Below are 17,386 nucleotides of genomic sequence, written 5' to 3' on the forward strand. Positions count from 1 at the left end.
CTTACTTCACCATGCTATCAAACAAGTCCAGGCAGGAGCCATTAAAATACCAACTTACAAATGAAGGAATGGAGTTGAACATAGACCAGGGCTGCTCAATGACCAGTCATGGAATCAGAACTGGAGGTGGCATTTGTCTCCAAACACAAAGTGGCACCTGAGTGCAGAAGATGAGTCTGAGGTGGGAAAGCTGTTGTTTTCCTTTTGACCCTGTCACCCTTTACTCTATGCAGCCATTCCCTCCAACAGCACCCACCCGTTGGCAGAATATTCCCCTGAACTGTCTCTGCTTTGCAAAAAGCTTGGCTTTATTTTGTAACTAGGCTTGGTGTTTATTTTGATGCAAGTCAGTGACATTGCCTCAGTTACTCCTGACTCCACTCTGGCTAGTCAAGTCCTGTAGGACATCAGGGCAGGATGGGGTTGGTCTTTTTGTGCTTGTTGTCTCCCAGCATCTGGGAAGCTGTCTGAGGCCTGACACCCAGTTCCCATGGCTTTATTGAGTGTTTTCATAGACTGCTAAGGTTCAGATACCTTTTCTTATGGACACATGGTACATAAGTCTCCTTTGGATTCCCCCTTCCTGCTCTTTCAGAGCTGCTAGTTTAGCTGGAAATTCAGAGAGGGGCAGCATGGGGATGAGAAGGTCTTTCTTACTCTCTGGAATCACTAGTATCCACAATCAAACTCACACATGGTTTTCAGGATTTAGACACCAGTTTCCAATTTTCCTGTCCCCTGTGCCTCATTCCCTGCGGTAATTGCCTCCTTCAGTACCCTGCTTTCCCCAAGGGGGAGGAGGATATACACAAAGGGGCATATGATGGGGGAGAATTCATTAATATTTACCATTTTCTTAGTTTTAGTATGTGCTGTTTTATACCAACATTTTGCACAGTATTCCATTTACTCTGGAGTTTGTTAGGTGGGTGATTCTGAGGCCAAGAGAGGAGAAATCATTTCCTGGTATTCACACAGGATAAAAATGTTGCTTCTGAGATCCGGGTGCATTTGTGTGGCTGTTCATTCCCTGATTTCACCAGTTTATTAGCATAGCATCTCCTGGGGATACATCAGTGAGCAGGGCTGGGAAGGTTGGGAATGTTTCTGGAGCAAATGGAAAACACAAAAGTCATAAATAACACACATTCCTAACAACTGTTTCATGAAGAAAAACACCCAAGCCAACACATTGCTCACCCAGAGCCTGTGGGTCCAGTCAGTGCCTTCTGGTTTTCTTGAGGATGCTTGAGTGAGAAAGGGCAGCTTCTTCCTTCTCCCTCTACTCATGAAAGAACTGATTGATTTGCAGCCTAAGTTTAGGACAGATGCAGTGACCTGAGATGGATGCACAGGATTTTGCCTCTGCAGTCTTTCTCAATTGATATTCTGCCACACCAGCTTGTAAGCAGAGTAGATCATACCTATTCCTCTCTCCTTTCTTCCATTTTTCTTCTTTTCCTTTCATTCCCCCTTTGTCTTGCTTGTTTGTCTGTTTACTTGATACAAGTTCTGAATGCCTATAATGTGCCAGGCACAGTGCTGGGACCAGGAAGATAAAGGAAAACTGGCTCCACTGGCAGATCATTTTCTGTCAAATGGTCCCAGTGATGCCATAAACAAGAGCATGGCATTTCAAGCATTGTCGGCACGAAGTGGCATCCAGCTTGGTGGGAACGTGGGAAAAATCTCTGTTTGATGGATGCTGAGGTCTCAAAGTACCCGGTACCAACTCTATAATTGAGATTCCACAATCAAAGTACTTCTTTCTGTAACATAAACCTCCTTGCACCATTATCTTTGGCAGGTGAATCCATCTCTTTTTGGACTCCCCAGAAAAGCCCAGGCAGGAGATTCTTAATAATATACCAGTAGTGTTTATTCTGTGTAAATGTATCTGCCTGGAGTGTCATTTCAATAACATTATCTCGAGGTGACTTCATTTGATCAGTGTCTGTCGGATTCTAATTTCACTGGAGTCTTTAAAAGACTATCATATTAGGCAAAGCAATAATCTGGGTTAATATTTCTTGACACAAAGTAATCTGTAAGTACCTACAGAGTACAGAAACTGTCTTCAAAAACAACACAGTGCAATTATTTGGAGACTTGCCAAAGGTTTGGTGTCTTCTACAGAGTCGTTTTGGATGCAATTGGTAAATCTACACAGTGAAGGGGCATCATCACTCTTTTAACGAAAATGGAGTAAGGACAGTGCTCAGGTCAAGGGATTTGATGAAGAATATTCAAGTCTGCAATAAAATGTTTCTTTAGCCTTACAATGTAAACATTCTCCACGCCAGAAAACTAGCTTTGAAAGAGCAATAATAGAAGAACCTAAGTAATTGCTTTTATGAACTTAGCAGAAAACACATTTTAAACCTATTCTATGCCATGGAGTAAAATGAGGAAGTATAGAAAGTTCTTTATGACAAAGTTCTTGCCCTCATAGTAAGAAATATAAATATAATCAATATAATGCCATTTCTAACTTAGAAAGATGATGTATTATTTTGCTAATTGAACATTTAGCAAAAGACTGATCTAGTATGTTTTAAATCTGGGAAGTATGAAGTGTCATCCACCATTTTTTTGACTGTGAAATGTGTTCTTTTGAACTTTTAACTTTCTTTCTTTGTACCTCCAACATTCTGTCTTACAGAATGTCACCTTCCTTGAGAAGGGGGCAGATACTGTGGAAGCCAAGACTAGGGGGTTCTGAGAGGATGACTGAGCAGTCAGAAAGGGCCTTGCTCAGCTGGAGCTTGTTGGGAATAAACTCAGGGGGCTATTGGAACTCTGGTGGGCTTTGGGAATCTACAAGGAGAGTCTGGGGTTTATTTTGTAATGGTAAGGGGAAGGATTTTTTTTTTCCATTTAGAAAACGGAATAATGGTGTGCTAGTCAGTTTTATGTCAACTTGACACAAGCTAAAGTCATCTGAAAGGAGGGAACTTCAATTAATAGAGTGCTTCTATAATATAGGGCTGAAGGCAAGCCTGTAGGTCCCTGGTACCAACCCATTGTGGATGATGCTGTCCCTGGGCTGGTGGTCCTGAATTCTTTAAGACAGCAAGCTGAGCAAGCTGTGGGGGCAAGCCAGTTAACAGCATCCCTCCATGGCCTCTGCATCAGCTCTTGCTTCCAGGTTCCTGTCCTGTTTCAGTCCCTGTCCTGGTTTTCTTCTGTGATGGACTACACTGTGGAAGTACAAGCCAAATAACTCTTTCCTCCACAACTTGCCTTTCGCTCATGGTGTTTCATTGCAGCAATCTAAACCCTAACATGGACAAATGGAATGGTGGCTTTGCTAGGAGTCACCTGGAAAATGTGTAGAAGGATTATCATTTTCTAGCTTGGGACCACGAGCTTGTAGAAGACCAGGCTTCTGTGTCCTGTTTACCATTATATTCCCAGCACTTAACAGAATGTACACTTTATTTCTGGCACAGAATAAGCACTTTAAGGTATTTGTGGAATAAACAGGAAAATATATGGATATGTGGATAAATGACCAAATGAAAGGCAAACGGAAACAAGCAAGCACATGTTTACAGTTTCTGGAACAATGCTGGGTGATAGATGCTTAGCCTTCTCATTCAATTATGACAACAAACCACACATTCAACGTATAAGAGTGGTGAGCAGAGTTAGAACAAATATTTAAACCAGAACCAGTCCTACCATTGCATGAACTGCAGGCATCCCTGACCAGTCATTTGACTCATGGGATGAGTACTAAAATGGGTTTGGTTGTGGTTATGCAGTTCCTTGAAACTGGTCTGTGCCTGTTCTGAATAACTACCCAAGTTTACACAGCATCAAGAAAATTCAACCCCCTTTAGGAGAAAGTATACCTGTTACAAAGACACCATTGCCTCAGACGGAGAACACCATGCCCTGGAAATCCCACAGCTTAGAGGACTACCGGAAGCACGTGCTTTTCTGTGGAACGGAAGTGATCCAGGTCAAGCCATCTGGGCAGGGACCTGTTAGAGCCGTTGTTCTGCAGACAGGTGAGTGGATTCAACTTTTGTAAATTTAAGTTGTTCTGGAGGTGGGGAGAATTGGAGGTGAGAAGTTTTGCTTAGGATTTTGGAGTTTGCTATATTCTGGTAATAGCAGCCACACTCTTTCCTAACCAGACCCTTGTGATTCTTAGTTGCCATTGCCTTGAATTGACTGTTCATTGTTAAACCCTTGTATGTGTTGAGTGACATGCATAGATGTGTCTGTAGGCTTCTCTTTTTTCCTCCAGTGTTTCCTCTGAGTGTTTTCCTGTAAAGCTATGCCAGCCACAACAACTAAGAAGGATTTTCATCTCCAAAGGTTGCTTGCTGGATAACAAGGCAATGGCTCTGCAGACACTTTAGAGTCAGGGGTCTAGATATTCACTCATTTTCTTGCATGACCTCTCTGTGAACAGTATCACCACCCAGCTGTTAGTATCATCTTTAACACCTCTCCTTCTCTTAGACCAAAAAGGCATCAAATCCTAAGGACTTTGCTATCCCCTGCTGAGTCATGGTCCTCGTGCCTTCTCTGTCATGGTTGCCAACTATGCAGGCTTTGCCATTTCAGGTCTACAGCATCCTGCCAGAAAGACTCTTTTGACTGTTCCCTTTTAGCTTTTGTTCTAATCGCCCTCTGAACTGTTACTCAGCTCTCATCACAGATGTGTTTCCTTGGCTTACTTTGTACATTCATAGCATGCTCAGAATGTTTTCACAGTTGTAGTAATTTTCATGTTTTCATGTGACAATACACAACCAAGACCTCCCCTAACCTGACTCTGACTCAGAGTGTGTTTGTGCTGCTACACACATCCATAGACAAAAAGACACAATCTTGCACTTTGATGCTATGCTTTAGTTTGGTCTGTTATTCATTTATGTTACCTGAATACTGTTTTAATATAAAATATGGCTTCTATGTTTAAAAAAGCTCTGGGATCCCTCAGCCAGATATCTAAACAGAAACCAAGGTTTAAAGTCCCCAAAAGCAATGATATTTTCACTTTAGCATGAAGCTGAATTAAGAGACCATACCTTTTTATGAGAACTTCTAAGTGCTTGGGTGGCAACTTAGAGAAAACTATGCTCCTATTCTCCAAAGTCCAGAAACTCATGTTTGAGAAAACCATGTGCCCAACAACAAATAGAGATAAGGCACATTTTATAGTTAAAACACTGACTCATATTTAAAATTTAGACCAGCCAATCATTTTAGTGAATAAGTCAGGCAGAAGTGAACATATACTAAATGCCATATAAGTTAATAAATGAATGTCTATCCCTTTAAGGAAGGTTATAGTATGATGTAAGAGTTAGACAGATGTACTTACAGTAACTTTCAGTTAACTATGGAGTGGTGAGAGACACCATATAACCAATATTGCAGGGAATAAATTATTTCTGGTTCAAGTATGGATATAGAATTCAGGAAACACTTTTTTGATGAGGTGGCATTTGAAACCAAGCCTGACAGGGGAGGGAGCACTTGGCCAATCATATGAAAGCTAGAAAGATAGGCACACAATAGAAAGTGCAGGGGTCTTCTGGGACTGTTGATTCCTTAAGGTAGTTTATCAACTTGATACACAGTAGTGACCATGCTTTATCAGAGCTGTTTTTAACAATGATGTTGCTCAGAATGGTTTCCTCACAGATGATGACTGAGAAACTAATTAAAAAAAAAAAAGGTTCCAAGTACCACAAGAGTAACAGAACTGTGCTGTCTTCTGGGATTTTGTTTTTTACTTTTTTGTTGTTGTTGTTTGTTTGTTTGTTTGTTTTTTGTTTTTTTAAAAATGGAGTGTGCTGGATGTCTCTGCAATTTTGTTCAAAGGACTACAGAACCTGGAAAAGCTGTTGCTGCTATTGATGCATAACATATTGCCATTTTTGCTCTTTTTATATAAATATAATTATATACATATAATATAAGCTAAAAAAATAGACGCAGACAGTCTTGAAGGGGACTTTCAGTACTGTGCCTAGACCTCTGAGCTTCGGTCTAAGGAAATCCATGCCCTGAGAGGTTTTGGAGCACAAGGAAGTCATGATGAGAACCTGTGCACTTATATCTTAAAGAAATAACTTGCTTTATGTCTTCTGCTTCTTTAAATTTTCAGTTCTTTTCTGACTTGTATCTGTTTGCAACACACACTAGTTTTAAAGGTTTTCCATGGCATCTCATTTTCTCTGGTTACAGTTTTCAACTCACAAGTCTGGTTTTTCTTAACTCTGCAGATGAATGGATGATTGTACTGTGGGACCACTGAAGCACTGATTCCCACCCAGGACAAGAGAAATTAAACAGGGTTGAGTGATTTCGACTGATTGCTCTCTGTGACTTTTGACAAGGAAGGCAAAGGCACTGTTAGGTCATAGCAACACTGTTTCCATATCAGACTCCAGTGGCCCAGTCACTCACTCTCAGACTCCAGTGGTCCAGCCACTTTTAGAATCCAGTGGTCCAGGGGGCTGGAGAGATGGCTCAGAGGTTAAAAGCACTGACTGCTCTTCCAGAGGTCCTGAGTTCAATTCCCAGCAACCACATGGTGGCTCACAACCATCCGTTATGAGATCTGGTGCCCTCTTCTAGTGTGAAGATGTACATGGAAGTAGAATGTTGTATACATAATAATAAAAAAGAATCCAGTGGCCCAGGCACTGACTCTCAGACTCCAGTGGTCCAGCCACTTTTAGAATCCAGTGGTCCAGCCACTCTCAGACTCCAGTGTCACAGCTGTGTATGTTTGGAATGAAGCAGAGACTTTATCCCTCTGTGGTTTTCTTCCTAGGTTATAATACAGCAAAAGGGGACTTGGTGAGATCCATCCTCTACCCCCGACCTCTGAACTTCAAACTGTATAATGATGCCTTCAAGTTCATGGTGTTCCTGGCCTGTATGGGTGTTGTGGGCTTTTTCTATGCCCTGGGTATCTATATGTACCATGAAGTAAGTACTGAGACAAAGTCTTGCCAATCATAGTTCTTGAGAGCTTGACCTAACTCCTGAGGGTTAAATAAGATTGACTGTAGAGCCCGTGATTCTGGAAATCAGTGCTGCTGTCCAAAAGAACTTTCTTAGACTGTAGAAACATTCTGAGCCTGCCTCTCCAGAATGAAAAGACTTGCCTGAAAATATAGCTAGCTCAGTTGTAGAGTGCTTGATTAGCATGTACAAGGCCCTGGATTTAATTCCCATAAACACACACACACAATTATGTATATATGTTCACATATGCAAATATAATTATAGCACTTAGCAACATGTGGCAACTGAATTTTCCATTTATATTCATGTTGGATAGCAGAGCATGAAAAGTTGTACAGGGTTCTGGGGAAATGGGTCATTAGTGAAGAGGGCTTGCTGCTCTTGCAGAGAGGATCAGGGTTTGGTTTCCAGTCCCCACATTAAGTAGCTTAGGGCCATTTGTAAGGTCAGCTCCAGGATATCCAGTGCCCTCTTCTGGCCTCTAAAGAGAACGTGCATGTATCACACACACACACACACACACACAGACTCTCTCTCTCTCTCTCTCTGTCACTCTCTCTCTCTCTCTATCTCTGTTGCACAATTTATTGGCTGCTCCACCGTTTGGTTTGCAATGAGGGGTTGCTCCAATGGAGACATAGGCAATATGCAAGCCCGAAGAGCTTTATAGGAAATCCATGTTTTTAACACCCATTCAAACAGGTTCGAAGAGTTTGTTAATCCAGTCAGAAGGCAGGAAGAGCACAGTAATTTAAATGAACAAACCACAGAAATACAAAAGTGCCTTCTAGAACTGACAAGCAGTTAAAGGGGAAGCCTAGCAGGGTAGGAAGAGGTCAGAATGAAGGGGATTTTGAATGGCACATCTAGTTTTAACATTTCCCATGCAGCTTTGAAAGTGGTGTCACAAGTAAACTCCACACACGACATAAGTGGTTTGCTCACGCTTTCTGTTTGGTATTTGAAGCAGAATTAAACATATACTTTTACTTTCCAGATCTGATGATGCCTAGTGGGATTTCTACTTTCCTTTAAGCCACAGAGCACCAAGTGGTGTGGGTGCGCTACAGGGCACCAAGTTCATGTGGGTGCTAAGATACCAAATTCATGTGGGTGCACTACCAGGTTCATGTGGGTGCTTCCTTTCACTGGTAGCCATGGAGGGAGAGGTTGTCATTGTAACTCACCTCTGAGGGTTTTTCTGATTCTGAGATTCTGCTTTGATGTGCATTCATGTGGCCTCCAAGACATTCTGGGATCCTATGGAGCTGGTTAAGAAGAAGAGGGAGTTATAAATAAGGCATGGGTGTGAAGCTGGGCATTGTTCAAACTGGTAGTACCAGGGAATGCTGGGTGTTGGTGAGTGTGCATGCAACAGGGATATTTGTGGATGATGACTTAATCCAGAGCTATTTCTAGTTAATGTTCAGGCTAAAATCCTCTGCATAGTCATTTCAAACTGGCATAAGGCTCCAGAGAGGGAGCCCCAAGTAGTCCAGTGCATTTGTCACTGGTATGGAATCTGAGGTGAACTAGGCAGAATATCAAGGCCATTCCGGCCAGAATGTAATGCAGTGTTCCAGTTTGACCCGGAAAGCAGAAGTACCAATCAGAAAAGTGAAATAAGCCTTGGAACAGCCTAGAAGTGAAGGTTTCCTGGACAGAGTTCAACATGCAATCCACACCAAGGCTGGGAATTGGATGGCAGACCTGGTAGGTCAGAAACTTTGGCCCCGTGGCTGCCTCTGTCTGCATTGGTTCAGAATTGGTTAGACAAGGTGGAGTCTGCAGGGACAAAAGTCCTCTGTGTGAGTAGCTGGAGAAAGTGGAGAAATCAGTGGTTGCAGGAAGCAACTAAATAATGTATCTGGTGCAGACACGTGGCTTTCATAGTGAGAGAAACTAACCTCAGTGTTGGCTTTCCCAGAGCTAGGAACACACTACAGCACTGCGATCTTGGCAGCCTTGGTTCCACTGTTTGTCAGGCCACCATTCCTTCTGTCTATATACTGAGTACCACCTCTGCCCCAGACACTGAGCTGCCCTTTAAACTTTCAGACAAACAAGGATTCAAAGGTGAATGAGCTCCTGTGCCCAGGATATTTGCAGGTTGATGAGGGAGAGAGATGTCAAAACCAATGCCAACGTTTGGAGTGAACAGTCACGACTTAAGACCTGCCTTCGTGAACAGAATGGTGCCCATGTGAGCCCCTGGGAGTTGAGAAGCTATGATGAATAAAGGGGACATAGATGTTCAGATGGAGGGAAACTGAGTCAGGAAAGGTCAGACGTGGCATAGGGGTCAAAGGGTCTCCTTTGGTGTGTAGTAGGGACAATATGTGCATGCTTTAGGGACAGTCAAACCTCACCAAGAAAGCTACTGACCCACCAGGAATACTGTGAGCCAGGGTCCAGGGCTCCCAGGTGTTACAGGAGGCAGCTGAGAGAAAGGCACTGTCCTTCCCTGCCCCGTGCTCATGCTTTTCTCCTCCCCAGGTTCCTCCGAGAGAAACGGCAACCATGGCCCTGATCCTCCTCACGGCCACTGTCCCTCCGGTCCTCCCAGCTGCCCTGACCATAGGTAATGTGTATGCCCAGAAGAGGCTGAAGAAGAAGAAGATATTTTGCATCTCTCCACAAAGAATCAACATGTGTGGTCAGATCAACCTCGTGTGCTTTGACAAGGTGGGTTCCAAATATTTGTCTCAGTGCTCCCACTTTACAGCTGAGAAACTTGAGACCAGAGTCACAGAGTGAGCTTGTGTGAGGTCACAGTCTAGAAAGCAAGTTTAGTGACTCAGGGGGTGACAGTGTGGCCATCTTCATCATGGTTTCCTTTCCTTGGTAAAATTGAGAACTCTCGGCACCTGTGTTTTATCTGGAGACAGTCTCTTGCCCTGATAATTTCCTTTCCAGGTAAAACCATGTTTTAAAAGTGCATTGTCTGGAACTTATGTGAGCAATCCCTTTCACCTCTACCCACTGCTTCCTGGAAGGAAAAAGACAGTAGCCAATAGCCAGTGTTGACACTTCTCCCACCACTCTTTCTCCTCTTCTTCCAGGGGTTAGGGATCTAGGTTAAGAACATCTTATGTCTGTACTCAGGGGCCTGGAGAAGTGGCAGAGGGAGAATAAATGCTTGATGAGGATGACTGCTGTTGTTGGGCATGATCCAAGATTCCCACAATTCTCCTATGGGAGCCAGGAGTGACTCCAGTCCCCTGATACCCAGATTTTGTCCTCATCCTGCATAGGCTGTAGTGCAGTGGACCTTGGCTGGCCTTTCCCTGTTTAAGTTCATTTGTCATACTTTGACCATTTTTCAGCCAACCCCATCCTTAAGAGCCAACGTCATGCACAGTGCCTACAGAGTGTCATAATGGTCATTTTTTTTTAATTTGAGGTGGCTTAGCATCTAGCTGCGGATGTAGGGAATAAGGGAGTAGGACAACTGTCATACTGTGAGATGTGTGCTTGGTGAGGGTCGGAACAACCTGATCAGCAGGTTGCTTATCTGTCGAATGTGGGAGGACGCCTCTGAACTGCAGAGTATGGAATGGACCAGATTCCGAGATGGCCTGTTCAGAGCACAAGGATGTAAAAGGCATCCAACATTTCAGGGACAGGAGATCACAGGATAGGGCAAGAAGCTGGACCATCCAGTGAAATGGTGCTGTGAACACTGTTCACAGACAGCTGGGGCACCACAGGAAGCAGAGAGCTAGATTGGAAGTAGAGACAGGCTATAACCTTCAAGGTCTACACACAGAGTCTCCACAGCCTTCCAACACAGTGCCCCCAAATATCTAAAGACATGAGCCTGTAGGGGAGAGTCAACATTCAAACCATAGCAGAAAGGATGGAGATGAGATTGGGCCACCTGGGGACAATGAAAAGACTGTTCATAGTCCTGCACCTGGAGAAGAGGGGAAGCCGAGGAGACCTGCTCCTCAGGTGAGAGCAGCATGTCACTTAGCTTATTTTAATTTCTCCCTCTCTTCCTTGTCCATTTAGCAAAACTAGTGCCCAGTCTCCATTGGATAGAACCCAGAGAGGATGCCAAGCCACAGTTTGAGTTTAGCTTCGTGGTCAGATTCCAGATCCCTGACCATTTTCTACTAGGCTCTCTTCTCAAACTCCCAACAGCCTCATGAGTGCCCAGAATACAGGAGGGCTGGATCAGTCAGGCCCCTTACACAGTCACCTGTCCACAAGACTAATTTCCCCCAGAGGCTGTTATTTTACTTCCTGTGTAACACTTTTCTCCACACCCTCGTGCCATCATCTGCCAGAGCCAGAGGAGCTGCCTCCACTTGGCCAAATGCCACACGGGGTGGCAGCTCATTTGTGGTGCTGGAGCACCTGATGTGGTGTGGCAAAATGAGGACTCTAAACCCGAGTTCAAAACTAAGTGTCTATATTGCTATTTCACACAAGAAGCTTGAACTATAATTATTCTTTTTTTTGCTAGATGTACATTATAGAACTCCATCAACATGATGTTGCAACAGAACACCCCACAATTAACTACAATTAACTTCTGTGTCTATATTGCTATTTGACACAAAAAGCTTGAACTATAATTATCTTTAAATTCTTTTTCTAGCTTTACATTATAGAACTCTATCAACATTATGTAGCAATAGAACACCCCACAATTAACTACAATCAACTTCCAGCCAGTGTTGTATCACTGGGCTTCTGAGTGTATTTTTTCTATACACCTCCCCCCCCTTCTCCGTGTGTGTGTGTGTGTGTGTGTGTGTGTGTGTGTGTGTGTGTGTGTGTGTGTGTGTGTGTGTGTGTGTTATGCTCTCTAAGACAGATTTTTCTATTCAACTCAGCCCGAGCTTGGGCTTTAAGTTTATAATAAGAGTTTTTCCTTTTCCATTCTACTCACTTTAGGTTAGAACTATAATTTCGTTTCTTTCTACTTGAGCTTATTTTTCTTAGACGAAATTATTTTCAAAGGAAAAGTGACACGGTCTCATTTCTCTCACCCTGTTGCCAAGTTGCTCTGTGTTCATTCGCAAAACATTGATGCTTAAAAGCATAACCACCCAAGGAAAACACCTCAGTTAAAGTTAAGCTGCTAATTCTTTCCAAAATGGAACAACCCAAGGGGGTTTGGATGGTGACCATACAGGTTGATGCCTTAGAGAATGTGGGAGGGAATTGTAGCAAATCCCTTCTTTCTGAGCATTTCCCTTAAGGAATGACTCCTCCCAGCCTGCTGCCTGTCTTTGGGAAGGCCGAATGAATTTGAGAAAGAAGGAATCTTTAATTCTTTGTATGTGGAGACTAAGAGCCGGTTTTATCTTCCCACATGCCTGACAGAATTCACCAACATCCCTTCTGGAGGAAGGTTGTCTGTATTCTAGTTCTGTCTTTCAGGCTGTGGACCATGTCTCCTAGTGGAGCACAGTTGTTTGATTCTTTTGTGTTTGCTCAGTTATCAGAAGGAGAGCTTTGTAATCCCATGTCTGTAAACCATCACACTGATAATGTTGTGTTGTGATGACAGATGGTGCCATCCAATAGGAAGCTAGGAAATGCATGACAGTGGGTTTAAATAGCTCCCGATGGAGCTGCTGGTGCCTGTACTTAGGAGTGTCATGTCTTTCTGAAGCAGCAACAGCTCTACTTACTCTGAGCAGGCCCAGGGTGATTAGCCCAAGGCTGCCAGATCACAGGGCAAGCAGCTAATGAATAGCTGGGACATGAAAATGGTCCAATAGACTCAATTCTATTTTGCTTCCTAGGTTACATAGACTGACAAATACTTTCCCATAATATGGAGTATCTCATGACCACTTTCCTCTTGATCTGAAAATGAAACTCACAGGTATTCATTGACACTTATTATTAGGACCCAAAGTTCCTTATCAACATTACAATTTGAAGAGTTACTGCATCAGCCATGGTCTTAGAAAATGATGCTGAATCAAATGGCAAGAAGTAGATTAACTTGGAAAGAGAAAAACAAAAGCAAAGCAAGACAAAATAACAACAAAACCCCAAGCTCTGTTTTGAAAGACAGTAAGTGTGTACTTCAGAGTGGGTTCTGAGGTGGCTCTTGTTGGATTTCTTCTCACAGAGCCTCATTGTAATAACTGCATCAGACAGGACAACAAGAAAACAAGAGTCAAACAAAACTCCTGTACAGTGTCACATAAAAACTGCAACTTCGGGGGGCTCCTTCACTAGGTTTAAAAGCGAATGCTTATAAACAAGGTTTTGGATGACGGGTATGATGTAGTTTCTTGAAAACTTGGGTTTTGTTTAAATTATGGTATCAATACTATAACTATTCTGCTTAAAGCCAATTATAACTTTTTGATTCAGACAGGAACTCTCACAGAAGATGGACTGGACCTCTGGGGGACTGTCCCCACAGCTGGCGACTGGTAGGACTGGAATATGGGAGATGTGGTGGTGTTAGTATGCTGATGTTCAAATCCACCCTTGCAGGCTTGAGGAATAAGATTCACATTGGCTCCCAATTAGTCCAACTTGTTTAATCAAATGTGTCCCAAATTCTGAGTCAGACAAAGAAAGTAGATCTGAAAATTCAGCATGAAAAATGTACTAGAATGAGGTAGATGATTAAGGAAGTGAATTAGTGAGACAGGATCAAGGAGTGGACTCAAAAACATGCTTAATGATAGCAAGGCTTCCTGGGTGGCTGGAAAAGTCAAGTGTTCAGAGACCCAGAAAAGGGCTCCATTGCCTTCCTACGGAGCTCACAGTCTAAAACACATGGGTGAACTCACCTTCGATATGTAACACAGGTCATGAAAATATACTATGAAGACAGAAAATCAGAATGGAGACAAAATAATAAAATTCCTTGATATAACACACAGCTCTGATTTTTTATGACACATGATGATTGAAGGTAGAAATTCATTTTGAATTTTAGTGCACCAATGATAACTCTTTGAAAATGATGGCATATGAAGTGGATTTTAAAGCGTATCTAGGTTGAAATTCTACAGACCTGGGCTGAAGGCTATTATGGTAAAGCAAAGAAGATAACTATATAGATGAACACCCCAGAGCAGGACAAGAGTTGGGAGAGGGAATGGTCCCAGATCCTTCCTGCATGACTGACATATGCCTTTGTGCCTTCTCAATGGTGATAGTGCCTGCTTTTCAGCTTTGATTATCCTACTCCATCTCCAAACAGTGGCTGAGGCAGCAGGAGGGTCCTCCATGCTAGTGATGGGACCAGGTTTGGCACAGGCATGGTACAAGGTTGCAGACAATAGCTCAGGCTGACCACAAGGAATAACTTCATGCCTAGCTCTATTCGTGTGTGCCTGCTCCTGTCTGTTCATATGCATTGGTGAGACCTTTGTCTAGAGAAGCAGTGTGCCTGTGGTCCAGGGCAATGAAGGCTGAGGAGGGTCTTCCCACTCCCATCTTCCTCCTGTGGCCCTTGCATGCTGAAGCTTTCAAGGAGGTAGAATCAACTAAACATAATCACTATTCAACTTGAAATTAGGAGGAGATGAAGGTAAATGATGCCATGCTATACTGTCAATAAGGAGAAGAAGCTTTGGTGGCAGGATGTGTGGACTAGAAGTTTCAGGAGATGGTGGTAGACTCCAAGCAACTGAGTAATGAGAGTCAGTTCAAAGCCTCTGCTTGCTTCCAGTTGCCTGGAATCATTAAGCAGGTTTCTTCCTGTCCCCATTGCATCATGCATCAAAAGTCTTCTTGCTTAGGGTATGTGGCTTGTTAGAGAGCTCCATGGGTTTATATGCAACATAAACCCATGACCCCTTGAATTTGGTTTTTGATTGATCAGTGGCATTCTATATAGAAGGGAAAATCCATAGCCAACTCAAAGAAGGTTTTTGTAAACATTTCTTTGCAGGTAGAATACTCCAGTTGAAAATTGAAAATCCCCGCTGAGCAGAGGACCATGAGCAAAGAAATCCCTGAACAAGTAGAGACAGCAGGAGATGATTAGTCTAGCTCTAGACTGAGGGCATGAGGATATTGGCAGGATCATCAGCTGTAAGATGAGCTGGAGCTAGGACAGGTAGCCTTGATTAACAGGTGGCTTAGAACATCTCTAACTATGATCCTTTTTACCCAAGAAAATATGTATGTGGCCCCAGGTATATAAGTACAAAAAATGAATATACAAACCAAAAACTTACTGATAATGAATCATAAATTTATTTTAAAAATATGCTCGCTATGCATACAATTTGGCCATTTATTAAAGACAAAAGCAAATTTGCATAGTAACAATGTGAATGTTCTTGTTTTTAAATAATGAATTAAATCTTGGTTGAATATTTGATACAGAAGGAGCATACTTGGTGTTAGTTAGATTTGATGAGGTTTTTTTACATTTAAAAGGGTATTTTAAGTATTTTGTATGTCTTCATGGGTGCCTGAGCATAGGCATATACATTAGGTGTGAACCTGGTGCCCATGGATGTCCAAAGAGGGCATTAGATACCCTTGAGTTGTTGCTACCAATGACTCTGAGCTGCCTTCTGGGTCCTGTGACCTGATCCCAGGTCCTCTCCAATCTTGGTTAGTGTTTTGTTCTTATAATTGTCAATGCTGAGACTGCTGCTTTATATAAATGCATACTACAAAATGATGGAAATATGCATAGGGGCATTTCAGAATTTGTTGGACATTCCATCCTGATCCAAAGCAAAGTTCATTTGATGTTTTTTATAATGAAATGCAAGTTTGTAGTTTTTTTCTCTTTTTATTCTTTCAGAGCCTGATACCCACTTCCTACATAAATACATGGAGACCTAATTCTTACTTACGAATACCTAGCCTTAGCTTGGCTTGTTTCTAGCCAGCTTTTCTAACTTAAATTATCCCATTTCTCTTTAACTACGTTTTGTCTCTGGCTTTTCACCTTTATTTATTCTGTATACCTCTTTTGCCTACTTACTCTATGGCTGGCTATGTGGTTGGGTGACTGGCCCCTTAATGTCATCCTCTCCTCCTTTTCTCACTCCTTTCCCTCTTCTCTGGAGCCTAGATTTACCCTCATATTTATTCTCTCTGCCTGCCAGCCCCACCTATCCCTCTCCTGCCTAGCTATTGGCCATTCAGCTCTTTATTAGACCAATTGGTTGTTTTAGGCAGGCAGAGTAACACAGCTTCACAAAGTTAAACAAATGCAACCTAAAAGAATGCAATACCTCTTTGCATCATTAAGCAAATATTCTACAGCATAAATGAATGTAACACATCTTTAATATTTCACAGTACAAGTTCCCAGCATCTCTCACAGTAAATTTTAAGACAAATATTCTAATAGAATACCACAAAAAGGTATATTATTTTAATACATGCTAAGGAATGATACCAGGAAAATATTAAGAAGTCTTTGTTTACCATGACAAAACCATTATATTCTCTAGCAGAAAGATGTGTGTGTATAGTATAAACACTGCAATTTATAGTGCAAAGACAGTTTGTGTTCTGAGCCAAGGTGTTCTGGGCATTGTTCCTTGATTCTACCTGGTGTACTGACATGCACCATGCCATCTGGGCATGTTGTATGTTCAGAACTAAGGCTGCAATGAAGTCACAGGAGTCGGGGTAAGCACTGTACAAAACATCTTGAATTCATTACACATTTGGTTTTAAATTAATGTGTAGTTGTTGACATTCAGTAACATCTAACTGTTACTATATTTTTCATAACTCAGAGGTTAGGAAGCAGTGGTACAGAATACAGGAAAGTCACTGCAGTGTCCTAGGGTAAGGGAAAACTAGCCAGAGTGTGGACTGGGTAAGGTTTAAGGGGCAGATCATGCAAATTATTTTACTGAAAATTTTAACATTATCCTCTTAACAAGTTTCCAGGCAGTCCACAGCTTTGCTTCAGGCCAGACTGTGCCCTGGGGCCCACTGTGTGCAGCCATGACCAGCTGCCATTCCCTGATCCTTCTTGATGGGACCATCCAAGGAGACCCTTTGGACCTCAAAATGTTTGAAGGCACTGGCTGGGTAAGGTGATAGTTGTATCAATCAATCAAATGGGAACTTGACAAAACCTCCATTGCCAGAACTGCATCCTTTTTAATTCACTTACAAATGTAGAAAATGGTCCTACTTTACCATTAGTCATTTTTATAAATGAACAATCATTGCAAATATATATTTGCCCAAATTTTATCAGTATAGATTCATCATGCAATTGGATCTATGACAATTTCTTCAATGTCATGTGTTTTGATGAGCTTTACTTTCATTACTCTCTCCTGACCTTCCTTGGATTGTCCTTACTCTTTACAAATAGTCTCCTTTGTGAGTACATAATCATATATATGGTGTGTGTGTGTGTGTGTGTGTGTGTGTGTGTGTGTGTGTGTGTGTGTGTGTGTGTTAT

The 17,386-nt window shown here is 42.3% G+C and overlaps 1 protein-coding gene across 1 annotated transcript in view; it reads left to right on the forward strand.

Annotated features, from left to right (window-relative positions):
* LOC100751095 (probable cation-transporting ATPase 13A5) overlaps positions 1-17,386 on the forward strand; it is a 120,226-nt gene that overhangs the window by 45,183 nt on the left and 57,657 nt on the right. The window contains exons 12-16 of the mRNA XM_027413273.2: positions 3,846-4,016; positions 6,806-6,963; positions 9,499-9,687; positions 13,348-13,409; positions 16,854-17,004. Of these exons, the coding sequence (XP_027269074.2) occupies positions 3,846-4,016; positions 6,806-6,963; positions 9,499-9,687; positions 13,348-13,409; positions 16,854-17,004 (731 nt within the window). The remainder of the gene's footprint in view (positions 1-3,845; positions 4,017-6,805; positions 6,964-9,498; positions 9,688-13,347; positions 13,410-16,853; positions 17,005-17,386) is intronic.

This window comes from Cricetulus griseus, chromosome 4, assembly GCF_003668045.3.
Source record: "Cricetulus griseus strain 17A/GY chromosome 4, alternate assembly CriGri-PICRH-1.0, whole genome shotgun sequence".
In the NCBI taxonomy this organism is placed as follows: domain Eukaryota; kingdom Metazoa; phylum Chordata; class Mammalia; order Rodentia; family Cricetidae; genus Cricetulus; species Cricetulus griseus.